The 17,504-nt window shown below is 39.7% G+C and overlaps 1 protein-coding gene across 1 annotated transcript in view; it reads left to right on the top strand.

The window, feature by feature from the left end:
- Positions 1 to 1,225: 1,225 nt before the first annotated feature.
- The window catches only part of ME1 (malic enzyme 1), a 132,376-nt gene continuing 116,097 nt past the window's right edge, over positions 1,226 to 17,504 (top strand). Inside the window, exon 1 of the mRNA XM_087817485.1 lies at positions 1,226 to 1,300. Within this exon, the coding sequence (XP_087673611.1) occupies positions 1,226 to 1,300 (75 nt within the window). The remainder of the gene's footprint in view (positions 1,301 to 17,504) is intronic.

Here is a 17,504-nt window from a genome sequence, read left to right as displayed (position 1 = left end):
TAGAGATGAATAGGGCAGACACCAGGATTCCTATTTAACTGAAAAGGAAATCGGGGCACACAAATCTTCAGTGTCTGTTGTGTGTCAGACACCTATTTTGGCTCTGATCTGACTGCTCCTCCATTCCTTAAAACTTTAGGTATAAATATCAATAAAAACAGAATTTTAGGGCTATAAGATCATTATTCTGACCCTCTCGTTTTACCAAAGAAGAAACTTAAGCTCCTAAAGACTGAGTTACTCATCATTATTCAGAGAAAGTTCTTAAACACCCTGGCTTCTAGAACTTTCGAAAATTATACACAGGCTAAAGGTGTATAATTGTAAAGGTGACGCTGACTGGGCCCTAACCCATCTGCCCCCTAACACACACTTAGGAAAATAAAAGTCCCACGGCTAATCTACAGGCCTGCGCGCTTAGTAAAATAAAAGGCCCGCGGGTAGTCCACAGAGGCTCGTGCGGCGCCGCCCGCGCGCTCTCTCGCCTTTCGCCGGGTTCTGCCTGGGCCTGGGCTTTCTGGGTCAAGGTTGGGTCCCTCCCGCCTTCTGCTCCCGCCCGGGCATGGCCGGCGTCCAGCACCGGTGCTCTGCAAGAGCCTCAGTGGAAGGGAGAGGTGAAGCTGGACTCTCAGCGGTCACTGTAAGCGAAGCGCCCCGGGACCCCCTCGGTGCCCCAGCAGCGGAGGCTCCCCGCGCCCGCGGCTCTGGCCGAGGGCCGCCCCTGCCAGGGGTGCCGGCGCCCGTGCGGCCAGGGGCCCGGCGGGGAGCGGCCTCACTCCCCACGTGGGTCTCTGGGGTAGGAGAGCATTCAGGACACAACACTCGACACGCCCCCGCCGAGATGGGCGAGTGCCGGCGTGACTGTCGGAGTGATCGTGGCGGCCGCGGGGGCGGCGAGGGGAGGGGAGCGGCTCGGCGGCCGCCTCCCTCGGCCCCGCAGCGCCGTCAGCGCCGCTCTCCTCCTCCTCCACTCGCCGGCTCGGGCGATCTCCTGACGTGACTCAGCGTTTCTCTCAGGCTGTCAGGCTGGGGCCACCAGCCTCTCGCGGGCTCCTCCCGCCAGGGCCACCCCTTCTCCCCACCCACGCCTGCCCCGGGCCGCGGGCCCGTCCCCTGCGCGGCCGCCGCCCCCGCCGCACTCCGCGCCGGCGTCCCAGCAGCATCCGCCGCCCGCGCCGCGCGCACCTCACGCTCCCGCCGACCCCGCCGTCAACAGTCGCCTGCCATGGAGCCCACCGGCCCCCGCCGCCACACCCACCAGCGCGGCTGCCCGGTGATGCGGGACGCCCGCCTCAACAAGGTAAGCCCCGGGCGCGCCAGCAGCCCGCGGCCCGGCTCCTCGCGGCCGGGGGCAGGCACCTCCCGCTGGTCCGCCCCGCAGGGCGTCGCCCCTCCTCCCGCTTCGCCGGGACCGTGCCCGCCGAGCGGCCCGGGGCCCTCGGGGCGACCTCCCCGCTCTGGCGGAATGAAGGGGGCCGCCCCCTCGGGTGGGTGCCCGGGAGCGTGAGGGGAGGGCGGCGCTGGTGCCTCCGCACCCCGGCATCCCGTTTTGGGACAAGAGAAGATGTAACTTGTTTATCACACTTTATGGCTTCTCTTCTCCAAAGCGACAGCCAAGTCGAAGAAAGTGGTACCAGAAAAAATGTGTTTTTGTGACGGTAGCTGGTAGGCAGGTAGGCCAGCCTCGCCGTGCCTGCCGCCCACCACTTACGGGTTTGATTCAGTGTGGCAATTCCTGGAGGCGGCCCGGGGAGAAGCGGCCCTACTGGTCCAGCCTGGGTCGCATTGAGACCTGGAAGTGAAGGCCTCTGGTTTCTGGAGTGACACAGTGACGAGCCTGGGAATGCGCGGTGGGGGGCCCCTGGCTTGGACACTGCATGGCCTGGATACGAACGCCAGGGCCTGGACGTGGGACTCTGGGTAAAGCCATCTCTACTTTTTGAATCTGGCCTTCTGGAAAGCAAGAACTTTTTTTTTTTTTTTTTTTTTTTGGTAAATCAAAAGGGAAATTCAGTGTACACTGTGTTCAGAGAACCTTTTTCAGATCCTGGTAGGATTTCATTTTTTTCCACAGGTAATGTAGTATAAACCCCTAAGACTTCTCTCAGATGAAAAAATATCAGAATGTATAATTTTGCTTACAGTCATATTTATTTTATAGCTGGGTTTGTTTTTGAATTTTCCTTTTTTTGTATGTGTGAGCTTCTGACATTTCCTTTGTATTTAGTACATGGAAAATGCATCAGTCAGCAGAGATTTGTGTAGTGATTTTGGTTGTCTCTTTACTGGACACCCTTTTTCATTAAGAACTGGTGATTTTTTTTTTGTATATGAATGTGTTTTCCCCCCCCAATTTTAATTTTCAGTTACAGTTGATATACAATATTATATTAGTTTCAGGTATACAACCCAGCAATTAAGCATTTTTACAACTTACACAGTGATTCCCCCCAGTAAGTCTAGCATCCATCTGACACCACACATAGTTATTATATTATTGACTGTATTCCCTATGCTGCACATCCCCATGATTGTTTTGTATCTGCCAATTTGTACTTACTCCCTTCATCTTGGTCACCTGCCACCCCGACACCCCTCTTATCTGGCAACCATCAGTTTTTTTCTCTGTAATTATGTGTTTGTTTCTGTTTTGATTGTTTATTTTGTTTTTTAGATTCCACATATAATTGAAATCATATGGTATAGAAATGACAACAATGGGTCTGGGCTGCTTGTCACCACTTGAGCCAATTAAGCAGAGACAGGGTTGAGTCGTATATGAGCATTTATTACAATATTGCCAGCAATATGGGAGAGTAGTAATGATCATCCACGAAAATCTGTTCTGCCATCCCCCCATAATCCAGGTGTTTATATCAGGTAGAAGGACAAGGATTACATGGGGAAAGTAGAAATTACAGGCACGGGGAAGTAGGCAAGGTATAATGCTAACAGGTTACGCGCAATGTGGGCTAGGGGGTTGCAAAGGGTGGGTGCCTCAGAGATGCCAGGTGAGCGCCTTTGGGACCAGATTACAGGCAATTCAGGGTGGGGGTAGCAAAGGGTGGGAGCCTCAGGGATTCTATTGTTTCAGAAACAGGCTGTTAATCTTCCCCTGTTGCTGAAAGAAGTATCAACCACACTCCAAGGTCAACTCCCATGTCCGTGGGCGTACAACTTCCAGCCAGGTTAGAAATTACTTTTTCTAATTAGAACAGAACAATCACAGTTTAACAGAATATGATTAATATTTCTTATAACTATAGCCAGCAATCATGGTCAACAGAACATGATGAACATCTCTGCTCCTAACATTGTTTGTCTCTGTCTCAGTTATTTTACTTAGCATAATACCCATGCTGTCACAAATGGTAAGATTTCTTTTTTTTTATGCCTGAGTAATATTCCATTGTATATATTTACCACATCATTTTTTATTTATTTTTTTACTATTTTTTTAAATTGATTTCAGAGAGAGGAAGGGAGAGGGAGAGAGAGATAGAAACATTAATGAGAGACAGTCGTTGATCGGCTGCCTCCTGCACGCCCCCTGCTGGGGATTGAGCCTGAAACCTGGGCACTGGCCCTGACGGGGAACTGAACCGTGATCTCCTAGTTCCACGCTGGCTGGGCTGTATCATATCATCTTTATAAAATTGTCTATTGATAGACACTTAGGTTGCTTGCATATCTTAGCTATTGTATGTGAAATGTCCTTTTTGTCTCTTGTTTAGCCTTTGTTGTAGTCTATTTTGTCTCATATAAGTATTGCTACCCCAGCATTTTTCCCCCACTTCTATTTACATGATATATCTTTTCTCATCCTTTTATTCAGTCTCTGTGTGTCTTTTGCTTTGAAGTGGGTCTCTTGTAAGCAGCATATGTACAGGTCTTGTTTTCTTCTCTATTCAGCCAACATATGTCTTTTGATTGGAGCACTTAATTTACATTTAAAGTAATTATTGATAGGTATGCAGTTATTGCCATTTTTTTAATTCACTTTTTAAAATTTCATTTTCTTCTTTTTCTTTTCAAAGAAGTCCCTTTAACATTTCTTGTGATACTGGTTTTTGGTAACTTTTCTGAGAAGCTCTTTATTTGTCCTATGATTCTAAATGATAGCTTTGCTGGGTAGAGTAATCCTGGTTTTTAGGTCTTTGCTTTTCATCACTTTCAGTATTTCTTGCCAATCCCTTCTGGCCAGCAAAGCTTCTGTTGAGAAATCAGCTGACAGTCTTATGGCAGCTTCTTTGTAGATAACTAACTACTTTGCTCTTGCTACTTTTAAGATTCTCTCTTTGTCTTTAACCTTTGGCATTTTAATTATGATGTGTGTTGGTGTGGGCCTCTTTGGGTTCATCTTGTTTGGGACTCTCTGTGCTTACTGGACTTGAACGTCTGTTTCCTTCACCAGGTCAGGAAAATTTTCCATCGTTATTTCTTCAAATAAGTTTTCAATCCTATGTTCTCTCTCCTCTCCTTCTGGTACCCCTGTGATACGAATGTTTTTACACTTGGTGTTGTCCAAGAAGTTCCTTAAACTGTCTTTATTCTTTTTTTATATTCTCATTTCTTTTTGCTGTTCCCATTGGGTATTTTTCTGCTACCTTATCTTCCCAATTGCTCATTTGATTCTCTACTTCATCTAAGCTGCTATTGATCCCATTTAATGTGTTCTTCAGTTCAGTTATTGTACTCTTCATTTATGACTGGTTCTTTTCTTTGTGTAAGTTCTCACTGAGTTCATCTGTTTTCCCCTAAGTTCATTGAACAGCCTTATATCCAGTGTTTGAACTCTGTATCTGGTAGTTTACTTGCCTCCATTTTGTTTACTTTTTTTTTTTTTTTGAGTTTTGTTCTTTTCATTTGGGACATGCTTCTCTGTTTCTTCATTTTGGCTGCCTCTCTGTGTTTGTTTCTATACATTAGATAGGTCTGCTTGTCTCCCAGTCTTGGCAGGGTGGTCTTACATAGTAGATGTCCTGTGGGGCCTAGTGCTGCAGACTCCCTAGTCACTTGAGCTGAGTGCTCCAGGGGTGTCCCTTGGTGAGCTGTCTACCCTCCAGTTGTAGTTGAGCCTTGATTGCTGTTGGCACATAAGTGGGTGGGTTTGACCCTGAGGTTATCTGGCTGTGAGGACTGGCTATGGCTACAGCAGATGAACTGTTGTGTGGGGGCTGACCCCATGGAATGGGATTCACTTTAGTGGGCTCCAGTGCCTGCTCAGTCCATCCTTTGGTTGTGTTGTTTGTGTTGCTAATTAGGTGGTGGTCTGGTGAAGTCTGAAGTCATCCACCAGATGTGTTGGTTCTAGGGCCCCTTGGGAGGGGCTTCAGTTGGGAGATAGAAAGTGGTCTGTGGTTGGTACTTGCCTGTGCCTGGCTTGGAGGTGCCTGGGGGAAGCTGTGCTGTGACTCAAAGCCCACTGCCACAAGTGCCGGGCTTGGGCTGCTTAGCAAGAGATACAGGGTACATGGAGGCCAGTTGCTGCTGGTTTGGGGTTTGTGGATTTTCAAGAGATTTTAGGAAAGTCTGCAGAATGGGCCAAGGCCAGTGGCTTATGAGGAATAGCTGCATGGGTTGGTGGGGTCCCAGAGAATCACTTGGGTGGGGTGAGAGGGGTGTTAGGGAGGTTAATGGAAACATATTTGGTGCCCACCTGCACCTGCCAGCTATGTGTGGGGAGAGCTCATCAAAGAAACAGTGGAACCTGTTAGGTTTAGTCCCAAGGGAGCTGCCCTGCCAGACCTTGCCCTGAAGCCAGACAGTTCCATTCCCCACATTTCCTTGGCGATTTTCAAGCTGCTTGCTGTCCTTTAGCTGGAGCTTAGAGTGGGTATTTTTGAGTTACTGAGTCTGAGCTTGGTCCGTTTGCGAGGACATCTGGGTCTATAGTAGCCCCCCCCCCCCCCCCCGAGTGAGTCCCTGCTGATTTTCACAGCTAGTTGTTGTTGGGACTCCTCTTCCCAGCACCACCAGCACTGGTGCTTAAGGCTGTGAAGCCTGGTGTGGGGCTGGGACCCCTGGCTTTTCAGTGGGGACCTCTGCAGCCGAGATATCCCTCATGGTTAATTGCCACAGGTGGGTGTGGGACCAGCCTGTTTCACATCACCCCTCCTACCAGTCTCCACGTGGCTTCTTTATATTTTTGGTTATAGTTCTGTTCAACTACTCTTCAGGTGGTTCTCAAGAGTGGTGGTTCTATAATTTAGTTGTAGTTTTGATGTCTTGGGAGGAGATGAGCACAGCATTTATCTGCTCTGTCATCCTGATGGGAATTCTCTGCTGGTGATTTTTAAAATCATATTTAATGGCTTGAAGACTTATGATTCCTTTTGTTTAATAATTTATTGTTAGTGCGAGTTATTTTTGTGGTGACAGGCAACTTTTACAAATCTATGATTATTGAGTATTTGTGGTTGTAAAGCATTATGCAATTTTAAATACTTATTTTTTTCTTAAAATTGAGTTTAATTGCTAGTTTGTTTTTTTTCATCCTTTTTATTATTCTGCAGGTCTCGGCCTATTTTCAGTAGAACAAAGGTAAAATTTGATGTGACAGAACAATTTGTTACTTTCATGTATGGCTGCCTTCTGTTTATGACCAAATAATGGGTCACCACTTAAAAAGGACCACATGAATGGTATAACCTGTTTGAAATCCTCAAGTAAGGGGCAAGAGTGTGTGTTTCGAGCGGGTAGATGGAATTCGCAATCCCTGAGCAAGAGTAATTACGCCTTTACTATTTACATCAGGAATTTATGATATTAAAACCCTTTTTACTCCTGTTCATCAATAGGGATTAATTGCTACTTAAGAATAATCACATCACAGAGATTTTCCACCAAATGTAGGAAGGTGCAGCATTAATATGTTATGAACACATTTTAAAATTTGTAATGGAACTTTATTGGCTTCATAGTATCAGATTGGACTTAAAAACTAGTTCACCAACTTTGGGGAGCTTAATGGAGTAAATTTTATTCTCCTTACTCAGTTCTAAAACAATGGTGTGATGCCTCATGGAAGTAACAATATCCTCATCTATACTACTGAAACCATAGCTGTGCGACCTCCTTGATCCGCCCTGAACTGAAGACTTCTGGGCCTTTAAGTTTTCTGCTACCCCAGGAATTTGTACTGATTTTTGCAACATCCTTGGCTCCAAATAAATATTAATATTTCTTACTGTCCTGTAACACCCCAGTCTGTCACCTAACTATATGGAGACTTTTCATTCATACTCACATAGACCTTCATCACCTTACCTTTTGGGTAACTGCAAGTTTTCTAGTTTCATCTTCAGTATTATAATCTGCCCTACATCTAGGTGTGAGAGAAATGTTTTCATTTTATTTATGTTACTCTTCTGTTAACCAGGTGTTTATAGTATGTTACTATTTTCTATTATTCTGAATGTAAAATCAATCTGTCAGTTAGGTTTACATCTTCTCCAAATTTATCTCATTAGTTCCCCAACTTTGCCTTCTACTTAAAATATATTTGCTGAATCTCTTACTTAAACAGTTTACTTTTTGTCTGTGTGTAATTCCTACACTTGAATTGTCATTAGTTTATTTAATAATGATCTCTCTAGGAAAGATTTTCCTAATTACTTTAGTCCTATTATCATTACTTAATACCTTTGTTTCTTATGTATACAGTTGTTCTGTATTATTTTGCATTTACTGTACTGTATTTTTTCTTATTTTGATGATCATAGGGCAGGAATCAATAGTACAGAATTTTGTTCAATGAACATTAAATAAATGTTTACTTAATAAATGACTGATCCATATTTTTATTTCATTTTGTCTTCTAAACAGTACTCAACTTTTTTTATTTTTTTATTTTAATATATCTTTATTGATTTCAGAGAGAGGAGGGGAGAGGAAGAGAGAGAGATAAAAACATCAATGATGAGAGAGTCATTGACCAGCTGCCTCCTGCATGGCCCCCACTGGGGATCGAGCCTGCAACCTGGGCATGTGCCCTGATTGGGAATCAAACCATGATCTCCTGGATCCTAGGTTGATGCTCAACTGCTGAGCCACGTAGGCCAGGTGGTACTCAGCTTTTAAAGCAGGTAGCTTTTATTATTTATTTTTAAAAAATTTATCTTGTCAAAAGATTTACAGATGTCTCCTTTCCCCTCCATTGACCCCCTCCACCCTACTCCCTCCCGCTCCCCAAGCGTTCATCGCATTATTGTCTGTGTCCATCCGTTATGCATATGTGCATGTAAGTTCTTTGGCTAGTCTCTTCCCTGCCCCTACCCTTTGCCTCTGAAAGGAATGGCAGTCTGTTGTATGCTTCAATGTCTCAAGCAGGTAGCTTTTAAAGTGGTAATTTGGACATTATCCTAAAACATTTATCTTTAATGTAATTTTTTTCTTTATTGATCATTTTTTAGAGGGAGAGGACGGGGAGTGGAGAGAGAGAGAGAAGCACCTATTGGTTGCCTTTCAGGGATTGAACTGCAACCTGGGCATGTGCCTTGACTGGGAATGGAACTGGTGACCTTTGGGTACACCAGATATCGCTCAACCGAGCCACACAGGCTAGGGCTTTAATGTAATTATTTGAAAGTAAATTCACAGTGAAGTTTAAGCTGAGTTAATTCTGTGTACCATTACATTGTGTAATGGAATATAGTCAGAGATCTTGGAATTTGGTTTAATGCTGATCATCCCGTGACATTTTAATTACTTGATGGATCACTTTAGGGAGGTGCTTTGTATTAGTAAAAATCAAGGTTAACAGGAAATGTGATCTGAATTAAAAAATAAAAAATGTAAGACAAATAGGATTTTTCTTCTTTGGTAATAATTCATGTATGATTCTTATTTGTGTATACTCCAGTATACATTATTTCAGGTAGATATCGTCATAGCATTTGGGGTACTTATCTTTGCCTCTATTATATTATACGTGCTTATCTAATTTAGTGTTTAATGTTTATGATTTTCAAGGATGCCTTCTGATTTAGATGAGTGTGCTTAAAATTTTTTCTCAGGAATTATCATGTGACTAATAGTAATGTTTCATGTCACTCTTTAAAATTCTACACACAATAATCACACTTATTTTTATTTTTCAATTTATTAGTTTGCTTTATTTCTCTATGTAATGGTAGAAAACACTAATTGATAGTTCTATCATAATTAACTTTTACTTACATGGTTTCCATATCTTTAAGATTAGATAATAACATGACTTGCAAGTAAACCTTCAAAAGACATCACTCTTCAGTATTTTGGGCAGTTTGATCCAGTTTAAGTTAGTGATAGTGTTTTATCAAAGTCAGTTTTTGTCAGCATTATTAACTTAAATCTAAAAAATTAGCTTCTGGGCAAGTGCCTTTGTAGGTGTGTATGTCCTGGCATGTTAAGACCTAGTTGGATGTATTGTAGGGAAGAGAGACAGAAACAAGTCTCGTGACTATGAAAGGTACCTTAAACCTCCATTTTTTCTTCAGTGTATGCTATACCAGAATAAACTACTCAGAAATTTTTACCTACCATAGTTCTCTGGAGTTGCCTAAGCAATATGAGAAACTGATAGATTATTTAACTTGGAATCCCACTAGTGGTGAAAGCCATTGTCATGCACATGTACAGCTATATGCCTCCATATCTGTCTGTTACTTTGCTGCAGTTGAAACAACAGTGGCAGTATAGGATAGCACAAAAACAAAATAATGTTGTACTTTAATGAGTAGAAAGATGAGTATGATTTGAGAACTGAGACTGGTGATATGGAGTGCAGAAAATAGAGGAATAGGTTTGAGATTTTTCATTTTTGTTTTCTGATCTCCTTCTAACTTTTGGGCAAGTATGGGAAATGTGATGTAATGGAATCAACATTCTAAGACTTTTTGTCTAGAAGAAATGAGCCCAAGTTCCAATTCTTCCAGGTTGCAGTTAAGAGATTTTTGAGTGAGGTTTTCTTAACTGCTTGTATAATAGAGTGATACCTTTATTCATTTATCCTTTTAAAATTTAACAAGTATTTATTCAGAACCCATTATATGCTAGGTAGCATTCTCAGTGCAGGGTATATAGCAATGAATAAGAAGCCTGCTGTGAGTATAGAGTTTCATAGCAGTATGATATCTATCTGGCCTCTTCACTCAGATATTTACAAGATTTTTTAGTGTACCTACCTTGTTCCCTTCTCTCTCTTTTTTTCTTTGTTAATCCTCACCCAAGGATATTTTCTGTTGTTTTTTAGAGATAGTGGAATGCAGGGGGAGTGAGAGAGAGAGAGAGAGAGAGAGATCGATGTGAGAGAGACACATCGATTGGTTGCCTTTCGCATGAGCACCAACAGGGGGCCCGGGATTAAACCTGCAACCCAGGTATGTGCCCTTTGACAGGGAATTGAACCTGAGACCCTTTTTACGCGGGCCAGTGCTCTAACCACTTAGCTACACACCAGCCAGGGCTCTCCAATTTTTGATGACATGATTGTGTCATCAGGTTTATAAATTTTATAGCAAGAACTATATAAATTTTATAGTAAAATCTATGTACTTCTCTCTGGGAGTGAGAAATTTACATTTTACTCTTAGATACATATAAGTGAGTATAACTGGCATTACATGACCTTTGCAGTCTTTCATACATTTTCACAGAATGCCAGGTGTAGGTTAAAGAATGTCTTTGTGAAGAAAACGTAAAAGCAAAGTTTTTTGCTTTTCTACTCTGCTCTAAGTTTATAGAGGCTTGAAAGTATGAAAGAACATGGCTTGTTAGAGAAAGGTAGTGTGTCCTGGGTAGTTAGAATAATTGGGATAAGCCCTGGCGGGTGTGGCTTAGTTGGGTGTCATCCCATTCAATGAAAGGTTGTCGGTTCTATTCTTGGTCAGGGCATATGCCCGGGTTGTAGGCTCCATCCCCAGTAGGGGGCATGCAGGAAGCAACTGATCGATGTTCTTCTCTGAAATTGATATTTCTCTTCCTCTCTCCCTCTCCATTCCCCCTGATCTAAAATCAATTTAAAATCTTCAAAAAAAAAAAAAAAGGGATAAGAGTGAATGATTTTCAAAGACATGAAATTTAATGTTTCTGTGGTGTGAAATCAGCCTTTACTTTATTCTCTTTGATTTTGGAATTAATCAGTTATTCTGACAAAACAAATATTTGGACTCTTTTCCAATGGTTTTCAGAATCAACACAACCAAATATGGTTATGTAGTTTCCCTTATCTATGGGGATACATTCCAAGACTGGTAGTACCAAATCCTATTTTTACTATGTTTTTTTCATATCCATACATACCTTTTCATTTAAAGAAAGCACTTACAAGTTCTCTTTCGCATATCTGAATTGCCAGCATCACTATTCTTGCACTTTGGGACCATTATTACCTAAAATAAGGGCTACCTGAACACAAGCACTGCAATATTGCGACAGTCAATCTGATAACCTAGATGGCTATTAAGTGACTAACAGGCGGGGAGTGTGTATAAAGCATGCAGATGCTGGACAAAGACATGATTTAGGTTCTGGATGGGACGAAACAGGCTGTGCAAGATTTCATCACACTACTCAGAACAGCTCACAATTTAAAACTTATGAATTGTTTATGTCTGGAATTTTCCATTTAATATTTTCAGACTGCTCTTGGCTGTGGGTAACTAAAACCACAACAACCCTGTGGATAACGGGGACTACTGCAGATTCAAGATTGCCTGATTTGGCCAACTTATTATTTCTTTCTTTTTTTTAAATATATCTTTATTGATTTCAGAGAGAGGAAGAGAGAAAGAGATAGAAACACCAATGATGAGAGAGTCATTGGCTGCAGCCCGCAACCTGGGCATATGCCCTGACCGGGAACTGAACCCTGATCTCCTGGATCCTAGGTCGGTGCTCAACCGCTGAGCCACGCACAGCTGGGCGGCCTACTTATTATTTCAATGTTTATGTTATTGAGGCAACTCAACAGACTTTGTTGTCAGCTTATGGATCCAGGATTGGTCATCGAATATGTTACAATTCGGCAGAACTAATTCAGGAATGTTTCTAACTCAAATGATTAAAAAACTTTCATAGACATGAGGCCTAAATATAAAATATTTTATGGTTTATATATAAATTTTTACCTGTTTTTAACTTAATGTATATAATAGTATAGGCATACCTTTTTTTATTGTGCTTTGCACTGTTGAGTTCCACAAATGTTGTGTGTTTTACAAATTGAAGGCAAGGCCCTCCATCAGCAAAAAGATTTCCTCTATTAGTAGACTCAGTTTATTGTGGTGGTCTGGAACCAAACTCACAATATCTCTGAGGTATGCCTGTATACTTTAAAACAGTGTATTATTGCCTTAGATGAATTTAGAGGATTTAAAACATCATTATTTTCCCTCAGGCCCTGAAGATATAGCTAAGTTAGCCATCGATTGAACTGTTTTCAGATACTTTAGGCCTTTGAGTTTAAAGAAGGGAGAGAGAGTGTGTCCTTAAGTTTCTGTAGTTTAATTTGGTAGTTTGAGAAGTCAATATAATAATGAATAATGTTCTCTAAAAATATGGGAATATAACTATTAGAGCTTCTATACTAATAAACAAACCCTAGACTTAAAACCCTAGGATTATTATTATTTTTTTATAATAGGTAATGGTTGAGTAAGAACATTGGCAAAAGTACTTGCGCGTTATAGAATGTTTATGATTACATTATAAGTATCCTTGGGGTAGTTAAATTCTAAACACTTGCTAAGACCTGAGATCTGGAGACTGAAGGAGTCCTGACATTCCATTATATTAGGACTAGGTTTAGAATATTTTAAAATATATTTGAATAGTTTATTCAAAATTCTTTTAAGATATTTTTAAACTTTTTTTATTGTGACACAGTAGACATACACATAATATATGTATAAGCATATTTTTATGGGCCAAATTGTGTCCTCCCAAAGGTCATATGTTGAAGTCTTAATCCTCAGAATCTCAGAATGTAACCGTCTTTGGAAATAGTCTTTAAAGAGGTAATTAAGTTAAAATCAGGTCTTTAGGGTAGGCCCTCATCCAGTGTGACTGGTTCCTTTATGAGAAGAGGAGATTAGGGCACAAACAACACACAGTGAGAAAAGACCAAAAGACTGTATGAAGACAAAGGGAGAAGACAGCCGTTTATCTGTAAGGCAGTGAAGAGAAGCCTCAGAATGTAAGCAACCGTGCCAGCATCTGGTCTTGGACTTCTAGTCTCTGGAACTGTGAGAAAATAAATTTCTCTTGTTTTAGCCACCAGTCTAGTACTTTTTTATGTCAGCCTGAGCAAACTAATACACTTATGTAGTTGAAACAAAAGTGAATTCTAGTAGTATATATTCTATTTCAATATTTAAAAAATGTTGGTTGTGATTAATTAATTACAATCCATAGAGTGCATTCATATACCTCAGAAGCTCATTATTGAGTAACTTTCTTTTCTGTGTCTTCGTGTTGCATATAGGGCTCCAGTTTGCCTTGGCCCTTTTGTTTTTCTTTTTACATGTCCAAATTGAGGTATCTTTTAAATCAACGATCTTGAAACTATGAGAACATTATTGTTGTTATCAACAGTGGCAGGTCTGGTTAGTCAGCAAACAGTGAGTCTTACGTGCTTAGAGCCAAAAAGAAATCAAAACTTGATTAATGAGCGTTTTTGCGGACCTTTAAAATTTTACTTATTCAAAATCTTGCTTATATTTAATTCTTACACATGGTAACTATAACATCATACTATGACGATAACTGAGAGCAAATATATTGGCCAAACAAATAAATATAAATGAGAATAACTCACCTATAAATAAAATTGTTTTCAGATTGTTTCACAAAGCACAAACTATGCTGTATATAAGAAATACACCAAGAACAAAATGTGGATAGGCTAAAAATAAAGAAATGGGAAAAATGCAAACAGCAAGATACCAGAATTATCCTAAGATCTGACAATGTAGACTTTATGTCATAAAGCATTAAATAAGACAAAATATTCTTCAAAATGCTGAAAGGTGCAATTCTGAATGAAGTTATACCTATGCACCAAATAACACAGCAGCCGCCTTTACTGAAAAAGACACTGTACAACATGCAAAGAGAAATAAAAAACACACTAATAATTGAAGACTTTTAACATATCTCACTTGGTGAAAGATACATCAAAGGGACAAAAAACTGTTTTCATACAGGAATTCCTTCTTCAGTTTCTCACAAAATTTATACTTTTCCAAACTATGAGAAAATTTAGTTGAGAAATTGGGAAAATTATAAAAGGTACTATAGTCCTCCTTTAAAAATCAAAGCTTAATAAGTAACAGGCATTATTGGCTTGAAAGATCTAGCGATATAAGTCATAGGGAAGAGCTGGAAATGGTGACATGTAGAGTCAGAGGTTAAGGTCAACATTTTCTGGATCTTCACAAGAACATGTAGGTGAGAAGCAGTAATGATCTAATCAGTCAGTTTTGATTGTTGCCAATTTATGACAATATCTATCTTTTAATTTCTGAGTTTAGACCATTTACACTTAATGTAATTATTGATATGTTTGGATTTCTGTTCACCATTTTATTATTAGGTGTCTGTTCCTTCTGTTTTTCATTCCTTCATTTCTCCTTTCCTACCATTTTTTAATTATTTGAATAATTTTATCACCTCCTTTTAATTTATCCAATGAGTTTTGACAGTGTCCTTTGTACAGTCTTTTTCTTTTTTTTTTTGTACTTGCTCTAGGAATAAGATACACATAACTTTCCACAATCTACTTAAAATGAATATCGATTGGAATGTAGAGACTCTTAACCATCATACAAGTCTAATTACTTTCATCTGTTTATGTTATAGTTGTTATAGGTATTATACCCACTTACATATCCATACATGTATTACATAAAAATTTAAAAATGGAGATATAATTGACATAAAACATTATATTAGTTTCAGGTTTAGAACATGATGATTCGATATTTGTATATATTGCAAAATCCTCACCACAATAAGTCTAGTTAACTTCCATCACTGGATGTAGTTATACAGGTTTTTTTTCTTGTGATGAGAATTTTATTTTTTTAAGCAGTTTTTAAAAATATGTTTTTATTGATTTTAGAGAGAGAAGAAGGGAGAGAGAGAAACATTGATGTGAGCGTGAAGCATCAGTTGGCTGCCTCCTGTACACCCCCTACTGGGGATTGAGTTGGCAACCCAGGCATCTACCTGGACTGGGAATTGAACTGGTGACCTCTCAGTGCATGGGACGATGCTCAACCAACTGAGCCACATCAGCTAGGGCTTGTGATGAGAACTTTTAAGATTTACTCATTAGCAACTTTCAAATATGCAATATAGTATTATTAACTATAGTTACCATGACATATATTTTATAACTGAAAGTTTATACCTTTTGACCACCTTCACCCATTTTGTCCCCCTAGCCTCCTACCTCTATATGTATATGAGCTCATTTTTTAAAAATTCCACATATAAATGATATTATACAATGTTTGTCTTTCTGTCTGAATTCTCTCATCATAATGCACTTACAGTCTGTCCATGTTGTCACAAATGGCAAGATTTCCTTTCACATTGTTGAATAATATTTCATGGTACATATATGTATATGTATACGCGCACACACATATACACACACCACATTTTTTTTATCTATTCATCTATCAGTGGGCATTTAGATTGTTTCTGTATCTTAGCTATTGTAAATAATGCTGCAATGAACATAGGGGTGCACATATCCTTTTTGAGTTAGTGTTTTTGGTTTCCTCATATAAATACCCAGAAGTAAAATTGCTGGATCATATGATAGTTCTATTTTTAAATTTTTGAGGAACCTGCATACTGTTTCCTCTAGTGGCTGCACCAATTTACATTTCTATCAATAGTGTGCCAAGGGTTCCCTTTTCTCTGCATCCTCACCAATATTTGTTACTTCTTGTCTTTTGGATAATAGTCATTCTAACAGGTGTGAGGTGATACCTCATTGTGGTTTTGATTTGCACTTCTTGGATTATTAGTGATGCTGAGCACCTTTTCATGTACCTGTTTGCCATCCATATGTCTTCTTTGGAAAAAATCTGTTCAGATCCTTCGCCCATTTTTTTTTTTTTCCAACCCTCACCTGAAGCCAGGCTTAGAGAGAAGGAAAGAGAGAGAGAGAGAGAGAGAGAGAAACATCAATGTGAGAGAGAAACATCAATCATTGATCAGTTGTTTTCCATATGTGCCCCAACAGGGGATTGAACCTGCAACCTAGGTATGTGGCCTCACTGGGAATAGAACTCACAACCTTTCCATGTCTGGGACAATGCTTCAACCAACTGAGCCACACTGGCCAGTGCCTCAGCCCATTATTTAATCAGTTTTTTTGTTTTGCTATTGAGTTTTATAAAAAATTGTTTTGGATGTAATAATTTTATGTTTATAACTTTTGATTTTAACTGTCATACATATTTTAAAGATTTTAAGAGGGAAAGGATAATATAGTTACCCAGATATTTACCATTTCTGTTGCTTTTTTTTCATTTCTAATATTCCAAGTTTTCCTCAAGTATCATTTCCCTTCCATGTAAAGAAATTCCTTTAGCATGTCTTTTAGAGCAGCTTTGCTGGAGACCAATTATATTAGTTTCCTTTCATCTGAGAATGTCTTTATTTCACTTTCATTTCAGAAGGATATTTTCACCAGTTACAGAATTCAGGGTTGACAGTTGTTTTCCTTCAACACTTCAAAAGTGCCGTTCTTCTTCCTCTTGGTCTCCCTTGTTTCTGACAAGAAATCTGCAGTCATTTCTTGTTTTTCTTTGGCTCCTTTAAAGATTTTTTTCCTTTTGTTTTTAGTTCTTAGCATTTTGAATATAATATTTCTGGGTTTAGATTTTTTTGAGTTCATCTTCAGTTTTGCTGAGCTTCCTGAATTTGTAATTTTATGTCTTGTGCCAAAATTGCTAAAGTTTTAGCCATTATTTTTCCAAATATTTTTTATTTCTCCTCTCCTTTTGAGATTCTGTTGACAGAAATGTTAGGCTTTTTGGTATTGCCCACAGGTCCTTGAAGCTGTGAATTTTTTTTGAGTCTTTTTTTTCTCTTTATTTTACAGATTGGTTAATTTCTAATGATCTATATTTAAGTTCACTGCCTCTTTCCTATCACATCTCCATTCTGTTTTTGAGCTCATCCAATGAATATTTTATTATTATATTTTTCAGTTCTAAAATTTCCATTTTTATTTTTATAGTTTTGATTTCTTAGCCAAGACTTTCTATCATTCCAGTCATTTAAAAAGGTTTTGCTCTTATGGTTTGGGGCATGGTTGCAATAACTATAAGTCCTTGATAGCTTCATTACTTGTATCTTCTTGGGATTGGTGTTTATTTTCTTTTCCTTTGAGAGTTGAAGTTTTCCTGTTTCTTTGTATACCAAATAATTTTTTTTTTAATATATCTTTTATTGATTTCAGAGAGAGGAAGGGAGAGGGAGAGCGAGAGGGATAGAAACAT

This window comes from Miniopterus natalensis, chromosome 5, assembly GCF_054644295.1.
Source record: "Miniopterus natalensis isolate mMinNat1 chromosome 5, mMinNat1.hap1, whole genome shotgun sequence".
NCBI classification, from domain to species: Eukaryota; Metazoa; Chordata; class Mammalia; order Chiroptera; family Miniopteridae; genus Miniopterus; species Miniopterus natalensis.
The sequence above is the reverse complement of the archived record's forward strand: the minus strand, read 5'-3'. Positions and strand labels throughout refer to the sequence as shown.